Here is a 12,820-nt window from a genome sequence, read left to right as displayed (position 1 = left end):
ATCATGTTAATGTTTGAGTTATTGCTGTTTACCAGAAATTCTTTTTTAGTTTTTTTCCTTAATCTTAAATATTTTTGTTTTAAATTTTAAATTTTTATTAATTGTTTATATTTTTTATTTCAATATCAAATCTAATATTTCTATTAATATTTTTTTGTAATTTATTGTCTAATAATTATATGTCCATCATCAATTATATGGTCGTGAATATTTCTTCAATTTATTAAAAACACACAATTTCATTCCTTTTTTTATTTTACTTATTTCTATATTTTTCAAAATGAAAATCATATCCCAAATCGAGAAAATCCTCGCATAGTTCATCGACATGATAATGCTGATAATGTTTTACATGGATTACGTCGTGATCGCTATCAGATCACACAAATTGTAGAATAAGTTTTAAATCAGGTTGGATTAAATGTTAGTTTTATGAATCAGCCACATTTTGTGTCTGCTTTTTCCCAAGTAGTTCAAATGGCCGAAGTGCCAAGAGGGGTGAAAAATTCAAAAATAACTACGAAATTTGCTGGAGAATCGACAACTGAACATGTTGCTCGTTATTTTGGTCGAGATTGGGAACCTAGCTAATGATGAAAATTTGAAGATAAAATTTTTTCCTTCGTCATTGACGAAAAATGCATTTACATGGTTCTCGAATCTTAGACCGAATTCGATCACAACATGGAATCAGTTAGAAACTGTTTTTCACGTTCAGTTTTATCAAGGAGAAATGAATGTAGCAGTTACTAATTTAGTAGCTTTGAAACATGAAGATGGTGAAACCATCGATGACTATTTAATACGTTTCAAAAATGCTAGAAGTAGGTGCTATGTGACATTACCTGAAAATGAGTTAGTGAAAATAGCAACTATGGGGTTAGGATTTTATATGCGCAGGAAATTGCTTAATGTGCATATTCCTGACTTGGCTCACTTGGCTGAAAAAGTTCGACAGGCTGAGCTTATGAAAAAGGAGAAAGAAAAACATAGAACTGAACAGAGGTCGCAGAGTAAACCGTTTACTCGAAAAGAGAAGGTTACTTATGTAACTGTGGAATCCTCAGAAAAAGAAATTGATTTTGAAACAGAAGTCGATTTGGCTGAGCTTAAAAAAGGACCTCCATATGTTTGTTCTTTATTGAAAAAACTACCTGGTAGTGAAAAGTCGAATGATTCAAAACTTAAAAGTGGAAAGAAATATAGTTTTGATATATCAAAATCTTATCAGATTTTCGATGTGTTGCTCAAAGATAGATAATTGATTTTACCTGAGGGTAGAACTTTGCTTTTCGTAAAAGATTTGAAAGAAAAGCCTTACTGTAAATTTCATCAAGCAACAAGTTATTTGACTAACAGTTGTGTCCGTTTCAGGGATTTGATTCAAGAGGCAATCATGGAAGGACGTTTGAAATTTGATGATGGCAAGAAGGAGATGAAGGTTGATGTAGATCCCTTTGAAACTGATGCTAGTTATGTGGAACCCTGCTTTGGAGTGAATATGGTGGGGATGTCTTATGACTTTGATGTGGCTCTTGATGATTTTGAGTCACAAGTGAGATCTGTGTATCCTCGAACAGGGGATGGTTTGTTGGACTTCTTGGTTCAGCAAAAGATCAAAGACCGGGATGTATCTCTGTGTCCACGGTGTAATGCTGTTTTCGATAATGAAGCAGCAGCAATCTTCGAAAAAGAGAGAATGAAAAAAGAGTTGGCTCACAGGGAGGAACAAGCACGTCAAAGACAGCAAATTCGACGTGTGGAGGGTTCAAGTTCCAAAAATCCTCAACATGATGTGACTACACCTTTCAGCTGATCTCAGGTTATTGGTGTTTAGTGGATTAGAAACTGTCAAGAGTTTCAAAGGTGTGATCATTTGTATCGACGCAACCCTCAATGGGGACACCGAGCACCGTCTCGGAATCAGTATGCCGCTTATCGAGGGCAAGCTAGAGGATACCCAAGAGGAAGAGGTGGAAGAAGAAGTTTTGATCAGAATAAGAAAGTTCAAATTGATGCAGGAAAAGAAGCAAGCAAGGGGGCAACTCCTTCTGTGCATTCCTGAATTGTTTCTCCTTTTGATGGAGAAACTTATCCCAAGAAAATTCCGTCACCAGCAAAGACGGAAAAAGGGAAGGCAGTTGATCAGTCCTCAGGGATAGATAAACATAAGGACGCTGATGTTGATGAGGAATACTTCGACGAAGGTGATGTTAATATGGTAGGGATGATTTCAATAATTCCTACTGAGTATCTTGGAGAGTGTGAAGGTAATCTGGAGGAGGATTATGATCAGGAGGATGAAGAGGCTCTCTCTTTTATTCACATAGAAGATGAGCCAGGGTTTTTTTTTCTCACCCTACTGAGAGGCAAATGTCTCATTTGCGTCTCCTTCACATTGTTGCTGTTGTGAATGGGTTCAAAATAAACAAAGTATTGATTGATGGTGGGGCAGCGATAAGTCTCTTGCCTGAGAGGATGCTAGGGAAAGTAGGGAAGCATTTTGAAGAGTTGGTCCCTACAAATATTGTTGTGACTGATTTTAGTGGTAATTCTATGCCAGCTAAAAGGTTGGTCACATTGACGGTGAAAGTGGGATCTTCGGAGAGACATTTTGTATTTGTAGTAGTGCCATTAAAGGCTAGTTATAACGCCTTACTTGGGAGAGATTGGATCCATGGAGTAGGTGTTGTATCATCTACAGTGAATCAGAGTGTGCTTCTATGGACTAAAGAAGGCAAGCCTGAAATCGTCAAAGCAGATTTGACTCTTTATGTCGAACAGATGCATGTCGATTTTAGGATATATAATCGTAAATTGAAGCCTTTCAATGTTGATCGATCTCTGAATTCTTATAATTGTGAAGAGTGCTACTTGACTTTAGAAGGACTGTCGGTGAAGTTGCGCTATCCTGATATACCCTTCGAGCCGACGGGTTGGGATTGTTCTTCTTGAAGACTCTGAAAGGCTAGCTCATGGACCAGGTTGAGGAAGTTTCCGATTACCTGGTAACTTTGCATAATTATTTAAATAATTTTCAAGTTTTAGAAAATAAAAATGATTCTTCTGATAAGGTTGAATAAAATAGGATTAGTAAATCTACTAGTTGTAGTATGTCTATTTCGACACCTATAGTCGAATGTAGTTATGATTCTTCTATTACTTGTAATGAAGTTAATGATGTGATTCGAACTGTCGATTTAATAGCAAAGGCTCATTGTGTAGAAAATAAATGTAGTAATGAATTAATCAATGATCAAGTTTCTTCCATCTCTGATTATATTGATTTTACTTTCGATTGCATTTATGATTTGGAGCCTTTGGAATTTGAAAAGTATTCAGTTGAAGATGATCATTACAAAGGATTTGAATCTCAAGATCCTTTGGAAGAAATCAATTTGGGAACTCATGATGATGTTCGAATTACATATGTTAGTAAAAATCTTGTTGATCCTTTTCGAACTGAGCTTTTCGATTTGTTACATGAGTTTAAAGATTGCTTCGCATGGGATTATCATGAAATGCTTGGTCTCGATCGTTCATTAGTAGAACATCGATTAGCATTAAAACCTAATGCTCGACCTGTGAAACAAACCCCAAGATGTTTTGCTCCTGAAATTAATGTAAAAATTAAAGAAGAGATAGAACACTTGATCAAAGCAAAATTTATTCGAACGGCTCGTTATGTGGAGTGGGTGTCGAATATTGTTCTAGTGATGAAGAAAAATGAAAAATTGAGGGTATGTATCGATTTTCAAGATTTGAATAATGCTACCCTAAAGGATGAATATTTCATGCCAATTACAGATATATTAATCAATTCTGCAGCAGGAAATGAAATTCTTAGTTTTATGGACGGTTATTCAGGGTATAACCAAATTTTTATTGCGGAAGATGATGTGGCTAAAATTGCTTTCTGTTGTCCTGGAGCGTTGGGGACGTATGAGTGGGTGGTTATGCCTTTTGGTTTAAAAAATGCTGGAGCAACTTATCAACGGGAAATGAATGCCATTTTCCATGAATTTATTGGAAAATTTATGGAGGTGTATATCGATGACGTGATGGTCAAATCGATCTTTGTCAGTCAACATATAGACCACTTAAGAAAAGCATTTTTGACTATGAGAAGGAAAGAATTAAAAATGAATCCTTTGAAATGTACTTTTGGGGTATCGGCTGAAAATTTTTTAGGTTTTGTTGTTCATAAAAAGGGGATAGCTATCGATAAGAATAAAGCAGATGCAATATTGGCTTTGTCTGCACCCAAATCAAAAAAAGAAGTACAATCGTTTTTGGGGAAGATAAATTATCTTCGAAGGTTCATTTCGAATATTTCATATCGAACAAGGGTGTTTGCACCTTTAATAAAATTGAAGAGTGGTTCGAAATTCGAATGGACTACAGGGAATCAGTTAGCGTTCGATTCGATTAAAACGTATTTATCTAAAGCCTCAATTATGGCGAATGTTCGTCCATTTGAAGCTTTAAAATTGTATATTGCTGCATCTGAAGATACTATTGGGTGTTTGTTGGCCCAAGATGGGGAAGATGGACATGAGAGGGCAGTTTACTACCTTAGTCGAGTTTTAACTGATATCGAAACAAGGTATTCGCCGATTGAAAAATTTTGTTTGTCGTTGTATCATGCTTGTATGAAGTTAAAGTGTTATATGGTGGCTAAATCGGTAAAAGTGATAGTATAGACCGACGTTCATTTCGACCCTTACTCACGTAAGGTATTACTTCGATGACCCAGTGCACTTGCTGGTTAGTTGTGTGAAGTTGTGACAAAGTGTGATTCACGTTTGAGAGCTCCAAGTCTATTGATGCCATTATGAAGATCACAATTTCGTGCACCATTGAGCAGTTGCAAGAACATTATCTATTTTTGATTTGGCTATGGCTTCTTCATTTTTAGTTTCTTGAAGTTGAAACTGAGATGCAACACTCTCATTGAGAAGTGGTTTGAATTCTTGAATCGAAGCAGAGTATGGTGTGTTGGTTGGGAATTCAAAAGAGAATTTTAAAATATCAGCCAAGATTTAATTGAGAATTGGATCATTAACCCAGGTGGTAGGAGGATGATCCAAGAGCTTGATGAGTGATCGAAGTTGTTCTTGAGTAGTAGGATTTAATTCAATCAAGGGCCTTGATGTAGAAGGTTTGGAAATTACTGGTGCAGGCACTGGTACTTTGTGTTCTTGGATGATTTTATTTAAAATAGAAGTTAGATCTTCTAAAGTAGCACTGGTTGGAGTGGAAGGAACATTTCATGTTCCTGGTCTTGGACCTGGAGGAGTTTGGTGTGAAGGATCATGTTGCAACTCTAGAGGGGTCTCTAATATTTTGGACCTAGAAGAATCTGAATTAATAGTATCGGCAGCCTTAGAAGCAGAGTCAGAATCTGGGACTGCTTGGTTCTCTTTAGTGAAAGCAGCTTGATCATTTGGTGAAGTTATTTCAAGTCTGATGGTTTCTTTTGGAGAGTTTTGCAAAGAATTCGTTGTCGAATCAATCACTTGTGTTGTCTGAGAAACAGGTGAAAAAGCGACTGGGATTGTCTGAATGGGTCCTGTGAATTGGATGGAGTCATGTGATGTAGATTGTTCTTGACCTTGTAGTTGTGGTAGAATTGATGGGTCGAGAATCCCAGCAGTTGTTGATTGAGAAACATTGACAGGCTAATACAAAAGGTACACAATTATAAATTGATAATTTATTTTAATCAAAATATGATATGTGTAGAAATAATGGTATTACCTGAGAAAGCCTGGATCTTAATACTATTTACTGATTGGTTCACTTTCATCAGCACTTTCACTCGATGTCAGTAGTACTAACTGATAAGAGATTTAGAATTAAATCTAGATAAAGATGTATAATTTATAATGTTGTTGAGTTAAATAGAGGAATTATGAAATTACCTTTCGAGAAGTTCTGGTAGGAGTTCTTCTACTTTTAGATGGTGATGGTCGAGCAGTTTTAGCTTTCCTTTTTTGAGTTCTTTTTGGAGAACTCTCAGCAACAGGAGTGGTCCGAATCACAGCTTGTTGGATTTCTTCTAAGGTACGGGTGTACCTAGAGTAATAAGCAGCCCATCATTCGAAACAAGATTTGGTGATATAGAAAATATGTTCGTATACCACAAAATTGAAGCGGTTCCTACGTTGCTGATTCTTTAAGAGGCAAGAATCGAAGTCTTCTTGAGTGGTTAAAGTGAAGTGGCAAAAAGGCTCGACATTGTGAGGTTGTGGTGTTGGGATGGCTTGAGATAATCCAAACTGTCTGGCTGTCATGTTTGGAGCATACAAGGTGATTTTGAATTTTTCTTTTTTGTGCAAAGATAACCCTGTTGGTATTACTTGTAGAGCCAGTATGTTTGCCCAAATTCGATTTGCGAGTTCATTTTCTTCATTGGTTTCAGGAAATAGTAAACAGTCCAACCAAGCAGGACCACGATTGCGACGCAAGAAGGGAGTAAAATTGTGTTGATCATTGTCGAAGTCTTTGCAAGAATGAAAAAGGGAGAAAACAACCCAAAATTTATCTTTATCTGATTCAGTATATGGGAAATTTGGTTTGTATTCAGACAATCGAAAACCATCAATATATTGTTTGTCAGTATTGCCTCCTTCAAGTTTTGTCATAAAGTTTTCAAAAATGGCATTAAGCCATAATTAGAGGAGCCATAGAGGGCCTCATGTACTGATGAGTTTGTTGTCTCGGAGGTCACAAACAAATTGACCGAGTTCTTCAAAAATATTTCCTAGAAGAAGTTTGGCCAAATTAAGGGATTTCTCTTCGTGAAGGAGAATGGCTAAATGAAGATAAATTTTTAACATTTGGATGCTTCGAGAACAGAATAGGATAGCATTCAACCAATAAAACAAGAAGGCAACATGTTCATTATCAGTGATTTTTGTACCTTCAGCACCCATGTTGTGGGCAATAAAATCACTGTAGGAGGTGGTCAAAACTACATTGTACTGACGTTTTGGCTTCATGTCAGGGGTATAGTCTGGAGAATTGATTGGAAGTCCTGTAATGGCAGCCACATCCAAAAGGGACATTCCGATCATTCTACAGGGGAGGTGGAAATTTTTAGTCGTCCTGTTCCAAAAACAGGTGACAGCCCCGATCATCCAAGGGTGTGTGGTAAGGGCAAAGTGGGAGAGTCTCAGCAATTCATGAATTCCTGAAGATCTCCAATCAGCACTTTTAGTGGATTCAAGACGACGATACCAGGCTGTGAAATCATAGCCCCTGGGACTAATCTTCGGATTATTTTGGAAGGTTTTCTAGTTGATAAAATGAAAAATGTTGAAGGAATGATTTATCAATAAATCTTCTCTTTTGGCGCTGGGAAAGAAAGAGAGTTTTTTGTTCGCCTTTTCCTGAGATTCAATGGGTCCGAGAAAACAGTGTGTCTCGGCTCCAATGGTAAAAGGAATCAGCATTCTGGTGTCTTTAGACGATAGTTGGGGATCGTCGATGACCTCATCATTTACTTGGTTGAGAATGCGAAGAGCTGGTGGAGATGACAGCGTTATTTCATGACCTTTTCCCTTATCTTGAGTGGTGGTTTAGGAAGAAGAACCAGCCATGTTTCAGTGAAGAGTAAAGACTGAAGATTTTGTGAAGAAATTTTAAAGTGTAAAGAGAATTAAGAAAATGATAAGATTCAGGAAGTTTGAACAAAGGCAAGAATGATGAATTTAAACCCACCGTAGCCGTTACTGTAGATGGAATATGAATAGAAGTAACTTCGTGGGGAAGGTGAAGTGGTGAGAGAGAGAGAGAGAGAGAGAGAGAGAGAGAGAGAGAGAGGAGAAAAAGAGAAGCCTCGGAAGACGTGTCAACTGAAACATTAATAATGGGGTTTTAATGATAATTATTGCTGATTTGAAAAACTGACTTTTTTGGATTAAGTGCTCTAATTTTCGATAATTTTGTCGAAAACAACCACATTAATCCAAGGGGGCAATTTGTTGATCAAAAATATTTTCGATACAAATAAGATGAATCGAAACAAGTTGTGTGACCTTTTCGAGAAGGTCTAAGTTCGAGATGAAGATTGAAAGTAATCGGCTTTATTTTAGGTTTCGATTGAGGTGCTAATCGGACAAAGCCAAATCGAGTAGGAGTCTCGATTCGAAGAATTAGGTAGAGTTTTTGAAAGAGCCGTTTGAATGTTGATGGAAGCGGGAAAGTTCGTGGTTTTTATCACACAAGGAAAATATTGGAAATATCTACAATCACACAATAGGAGCGGTTACCAAGAGTGATTGTAGTTCAAATTTGTAATTTTTCGTTTAATTGTAATTAATTGTAATTAAGTTAACCGTTATGTAAGATAGTCTATAAATACTGTGAAGCATTAGGGAATAAGGGTTGGAACTTTCACTCATAAAAACACTCTAAGCATTCTCACATCTCAGCGATTCCCTGAGTTTGCGATCGAGTTATATTTTCTATAGGGTTCCTTCCACCTTCTTTTTCAATTCATTTCCTTTTCTGTAAAATTTAACATTTCAATTAAGTTTATTCTTCCAATGTTTGGTATTTCTTTTGTCTATTTAATCTTTCTGCACTTCATTCTGTTTAATTAGTCTTTTCAATTTAATTTTAATCATTGTTATTACTTTCTTTTAATTTTTAAGCAACTCTTCTTTTCTATAATTTAATTAGTTTTTCAAGAACTTCAATTCCTAAACTACATTTATTAATTTTACAAATTTATTCTATTTCTTATTGTCAAAACTTGTCTAATCAAAGACGCTTTGATGCACTTCTAGAAAAATGGTACTCGCACAGAGGAGTTGGTTTCGCTCCCTGACCATTAGAATCGAACCACCATCGATTTGCTAAAAATTGACAAAACACTAACAAAGAAACGAAAATGAAAAAATATTCACAATATTCACAATAACCAATAATAAGGCACATATTTGCAATTCCCCGGCAACGGCGCCAAAAATTGATGGGGGAAAATCGTCAGTAAAGATTTTCATAAAGATAATTGCGTTGCAAGTATAATTCTAAACCGACAGTTCAACCTAAATCAAATTTAATTTGTTTGTCACTTAAGCAAACCCAATAAAATTAATCGAAGTATTAAACCTCAGGTCGTCTCTCAAGGAATTGCAGGGAAGTGTTTATTATTGGTTATGATAAAGTATATGTTTGGGTTTTTTTTTGAAATAAGGAACAAGGAAATAAAATGGCAAGAAATTAAATTAATAACTAAGAAACCTCTTAACTATGATTGAGAATTAAAAGTCATGTCCTCGTTATCGTCATCAATTGTGATGGTAATTGTATTTCGCTTTCACTTAGTTAACCCTCTACAATGAAGGACATAGTGGATGTCAAGAGGGTGGGTGATCGGTTCATCTCTATCAAACTTGTGGTGGAAGAAGATACTTTTCATGTGATTAGTGCCTATGCACGCAAGTGGGTTCGGACGAGCATCATCACAAGATAAGGTTTTGGGAGGATCTAGAGAGTTTAGTCCAAGAGATACCTTCGGGAGATAAGATTTTCTTATGAAGAGATTTAAATAGCCATGTTGAAAGAGAAGTGACTGGGTATGGAAGTATTCACGGAGGCTAAAGTTTTGGGCTGGTCAATACCGATAGTAAAAATATTTTGGACTTTTTCTCAACCTTTGACCTTCTCATCAGAAATACATGTTTTAAAAAGAGAGACGAACATCTCATAACCTATAGGAGTGACATGACAAGCTCTAATATTGACTTCTTCTTATTGAGGAGAGTCTACTACAAATTTTGCATTAATTGTAAAATTATTCCGGGAGAGAGTTTAAAAACATAACATAGGATGCTCTCGTCATGGATTTTCGCATTGAGAAAAAGTTGAGGAAAAGACATCACACGAAGAATCCAAGGACAAAGTGGTGGCGGATGAAAGGTGAGGAACAAAGAAGTTTCCTAAGAAGGGTAGGAGAAGAGACAAAGTGGGAATGAGATGAAAGAGCAGAGGAGATGTTGAGGGAGATGGCAGAAGTTATTCAAAGAAGTGCAAAAGAAAGTTTTGGTGAATCCAGAGGGATAGGACCAAGGGACAAGGAATCTTGGTGGGGGAATGTGAGTGTACAAGAAAAGATAAAAGCAAAAACGGAATGCTTTAAAGAGTGGTCTTTGTACCACAATACAGATAATTAGGAAAAATATACGGCGGCTAAGAAAGAGACAAAAGTGGTTGTAAGTGAAGTAAGAACAAGAGCATATGAGGGTCTCTACCAGTCTTTAGGTACGAAGGAAGGAGAAAAATGTATATATAGAATCACAAAAAGCCGTGAAAGAAGAACGAAAGACTTGGATTGGGTTAATTGCATAAAGGATAAAGACAGAGAGGTTTTGGCTCAAGATGAGAATATCAATGAAAGGTGGAAGAGCTACTTCTACGAGTTATTTAATGAAGGACAAAAGACTCTTCCGGTTCTTGGTCGGTTATGCACGAGGGAAGAAGATCAAAACTTTGACTACTATCGAAGGATTTGAGACTTCGTGGTAAAAGAGACTCTAAAGCAGATGAAAAATGGCAGGACAATAGGACCCGATAATATTCCAATTGAAATTTGGAAGAGATTTGGAGAGAAAGGTATCCGTTGGTTAACCAAACTTTTTAATGAGATTTTAAGGTCAAAGAAGATGCCAGATGAGTGGAAAAAGAGCACATTGGTACCTATCTAAAAGAATAAGAAGGATATACAAAGTTGCAGAAACTATAGATAGATCAAGCTCATGAGCCATACCATGAAGTTATGGAAAAAGGTGATAGAACGGAAACTCAGACAAGAGACACAAGTAACAGAGAACCAATTTGGTTTTATGCCAGACAGATCCACCACTGAACCTACATACTTGTTAAGAAGGATGATGGAGAGGTATCGTAGTAATAAAAGAGATCTACATATGGTATTTATTGATTTGGAAAAAGTATATGATAGGGTGTCAATGGAGGTCTTATAGAAGGTTTTGGAAAAGAAAAGAGTAAGGATCACATATATTCGTGTAATTAAAGACATGTATGATGGGGCTATAACCAGTGTAAAGACTCAAGGTGGTGTATCAGAGTAATTTTCTATTGGTATAAGATTACTCCAGGGATCATCCTTAAGTCCATACATTTTCACATTAGTCTTGGAAGTACTCACAGAGCATATCCAAGAGCCTGTGCCATGGTGCATGCTTTTTGCTAATGATATCGTCCTTATGAGAGAGTCAAGAAAAGACCTAAATAAGAAGTTGGATTTATGGAGAGAGGCTCTAGAAGTGTATGGTTTGAGCATAAGCCGTAGCAAGACGGAATATATGGAATGTAAGTTCGGCCGCTGAAGGGAGAACCCTAATACAAAGGTGAAGATTAGAGAAAACATCATACGAAAAGTTAAAAGTTTTAAGTATCTTGGGTGCATCATACAGGATAATAGAGAGATTGAACATGATGTAAATCATAAGATCCAAGAAGGTTAGTCCAAATGGTGGAGTGCATCTAGTTTCATATGTGACAAAAAAGTGCCTTTAAAACTTAAAGGTAAATTCTATTGTACTGCTATCAGACCGCCTATACTTTATAGTATAGAGTGTTGGGCGGCCAAAGGGGAGCACAAACATAAGCTAACTATGGCAGAGATGAAGATGTTGAGATGCATGAGTGGTCATAACACGATTGGATAGAATAAGGAACGAAGATATAAGATAGAGAATTGGAGTAGCACCTATTGTGGAAAAGATGGTAGAATCGCGTCTCAGATGGTTTAGACATTAGAGAAGAAGATCGACAGAGCACCCAATCAAGATGGTGGATGAGATGGAAAATGGACAATGGGTAAAAGGCAAAAGAAGTCTAGGAAGACCATCCATGAGGTGGTCAAATAAGATATACATGTAAACGGTCTCTTTATAGACATGATACATGATATAGGTCAATAGCATCGTTTGATCCATATAACCGACCCCATCTAATGGGACAAGGCTTTGTTGTTGTTGTTGTAGTATTTAGTTAAAGTTTATATCCTTAAATGTTTTTCTACTCAACTTTAATATTTATTAGTAAATTGAAAAATTTTTGTATTGAACATCTATTTTGATAATTAGTTTTCAAACATAAATTAGAGTAAAAATCAATTGAAACAAAAAAACATTTTATACTTTTATCTATCTAAGTAACTAACTATATTATTACAATTATCTGAAACCAACTTTTTGGGCTTTCTTAGATTATATCTTTTTTCTCATAAACTCATACAAATTACTTTATCATAATTCTTCACATATTGAGTCTTTTCAATGTTAAAATTATATTCTTTACGTGCTTAATTTTATTCCTAATTTAAAAATTGTGTGATAAAATAATATCGATGAAGGTTGTTATAAGTCTTCTTATTCATGTTTTTGACTTATTTTTCTTTTGTAGGGATCATGAGTAATTATATTCAATTGTGCTTATGTATAAAAGGTAAGTATAAATTGTATCCGATTTTTTTTTAGTAAAATTTTTATTATCTATCTTAAAATAAAAAAAATTATAAATTATTTTAAATTAATAAATTTGTAATCAGTGAATTAATAAAAGTTAACATTAAAAAACAAAATTTTGCATTGCAAACATACTCTTTACAGCATATAACACAGCTCCATTATGACCAAACCTAACATTTGATAGATTTGTTTTTTGAGGTATTGAGACAGAGACTAAGGGACTCCGTCTCAGTATTATGTTTGTTGGCTTAGAGGCTAGTACAAAAATTTCAGTCTCTGTCTTCAAAATTTTAGTATTTCAATACCTCAAAAAA

At 35.7% G+C, this 12,820-nt stretch overlaps 1 protein-coding gene across 1 annotated transcript; it reads left to right on the top strand.

Annotated features, from left to right (window-relative positions):
* Positions 1–550: 550 nt before the first annotated feature.
* Positions 551–1,261, top strand: LOC107479079 (uncharacterized). Its single transcript, XM_016099231.1, has one exon. The coding sequence runs from the start codon at positions 551–553 to the stop codon at positions 1,259–1,261; it is 711 nt and encodes a 236-aa protein (XP_015954717.1).
* Positions 1,262–12,820: the final 11,559 nt, after the last annotated feature.

This window comes from Arachis duranensis, chromosome 3 (assembly GCF_000817695.3).
Source record: "Arachis duranensis cultivar V14167 chromosome 3, aradu.V14167.gnm2.J7QH, whole genome shotgun sequence".
Taxonomy (NCBI): domain Eukaryota; kingdom Viridiplantae; phylum Streptophyta; class Magnoliopsida; order Fabales; family Fabaceae; genus Arachis; species Arachis duranensis.
Note: the sequence above shows the minus strand (reverse complement) of the source record. Positions and strands in the feature narration are given on the sequence as shown.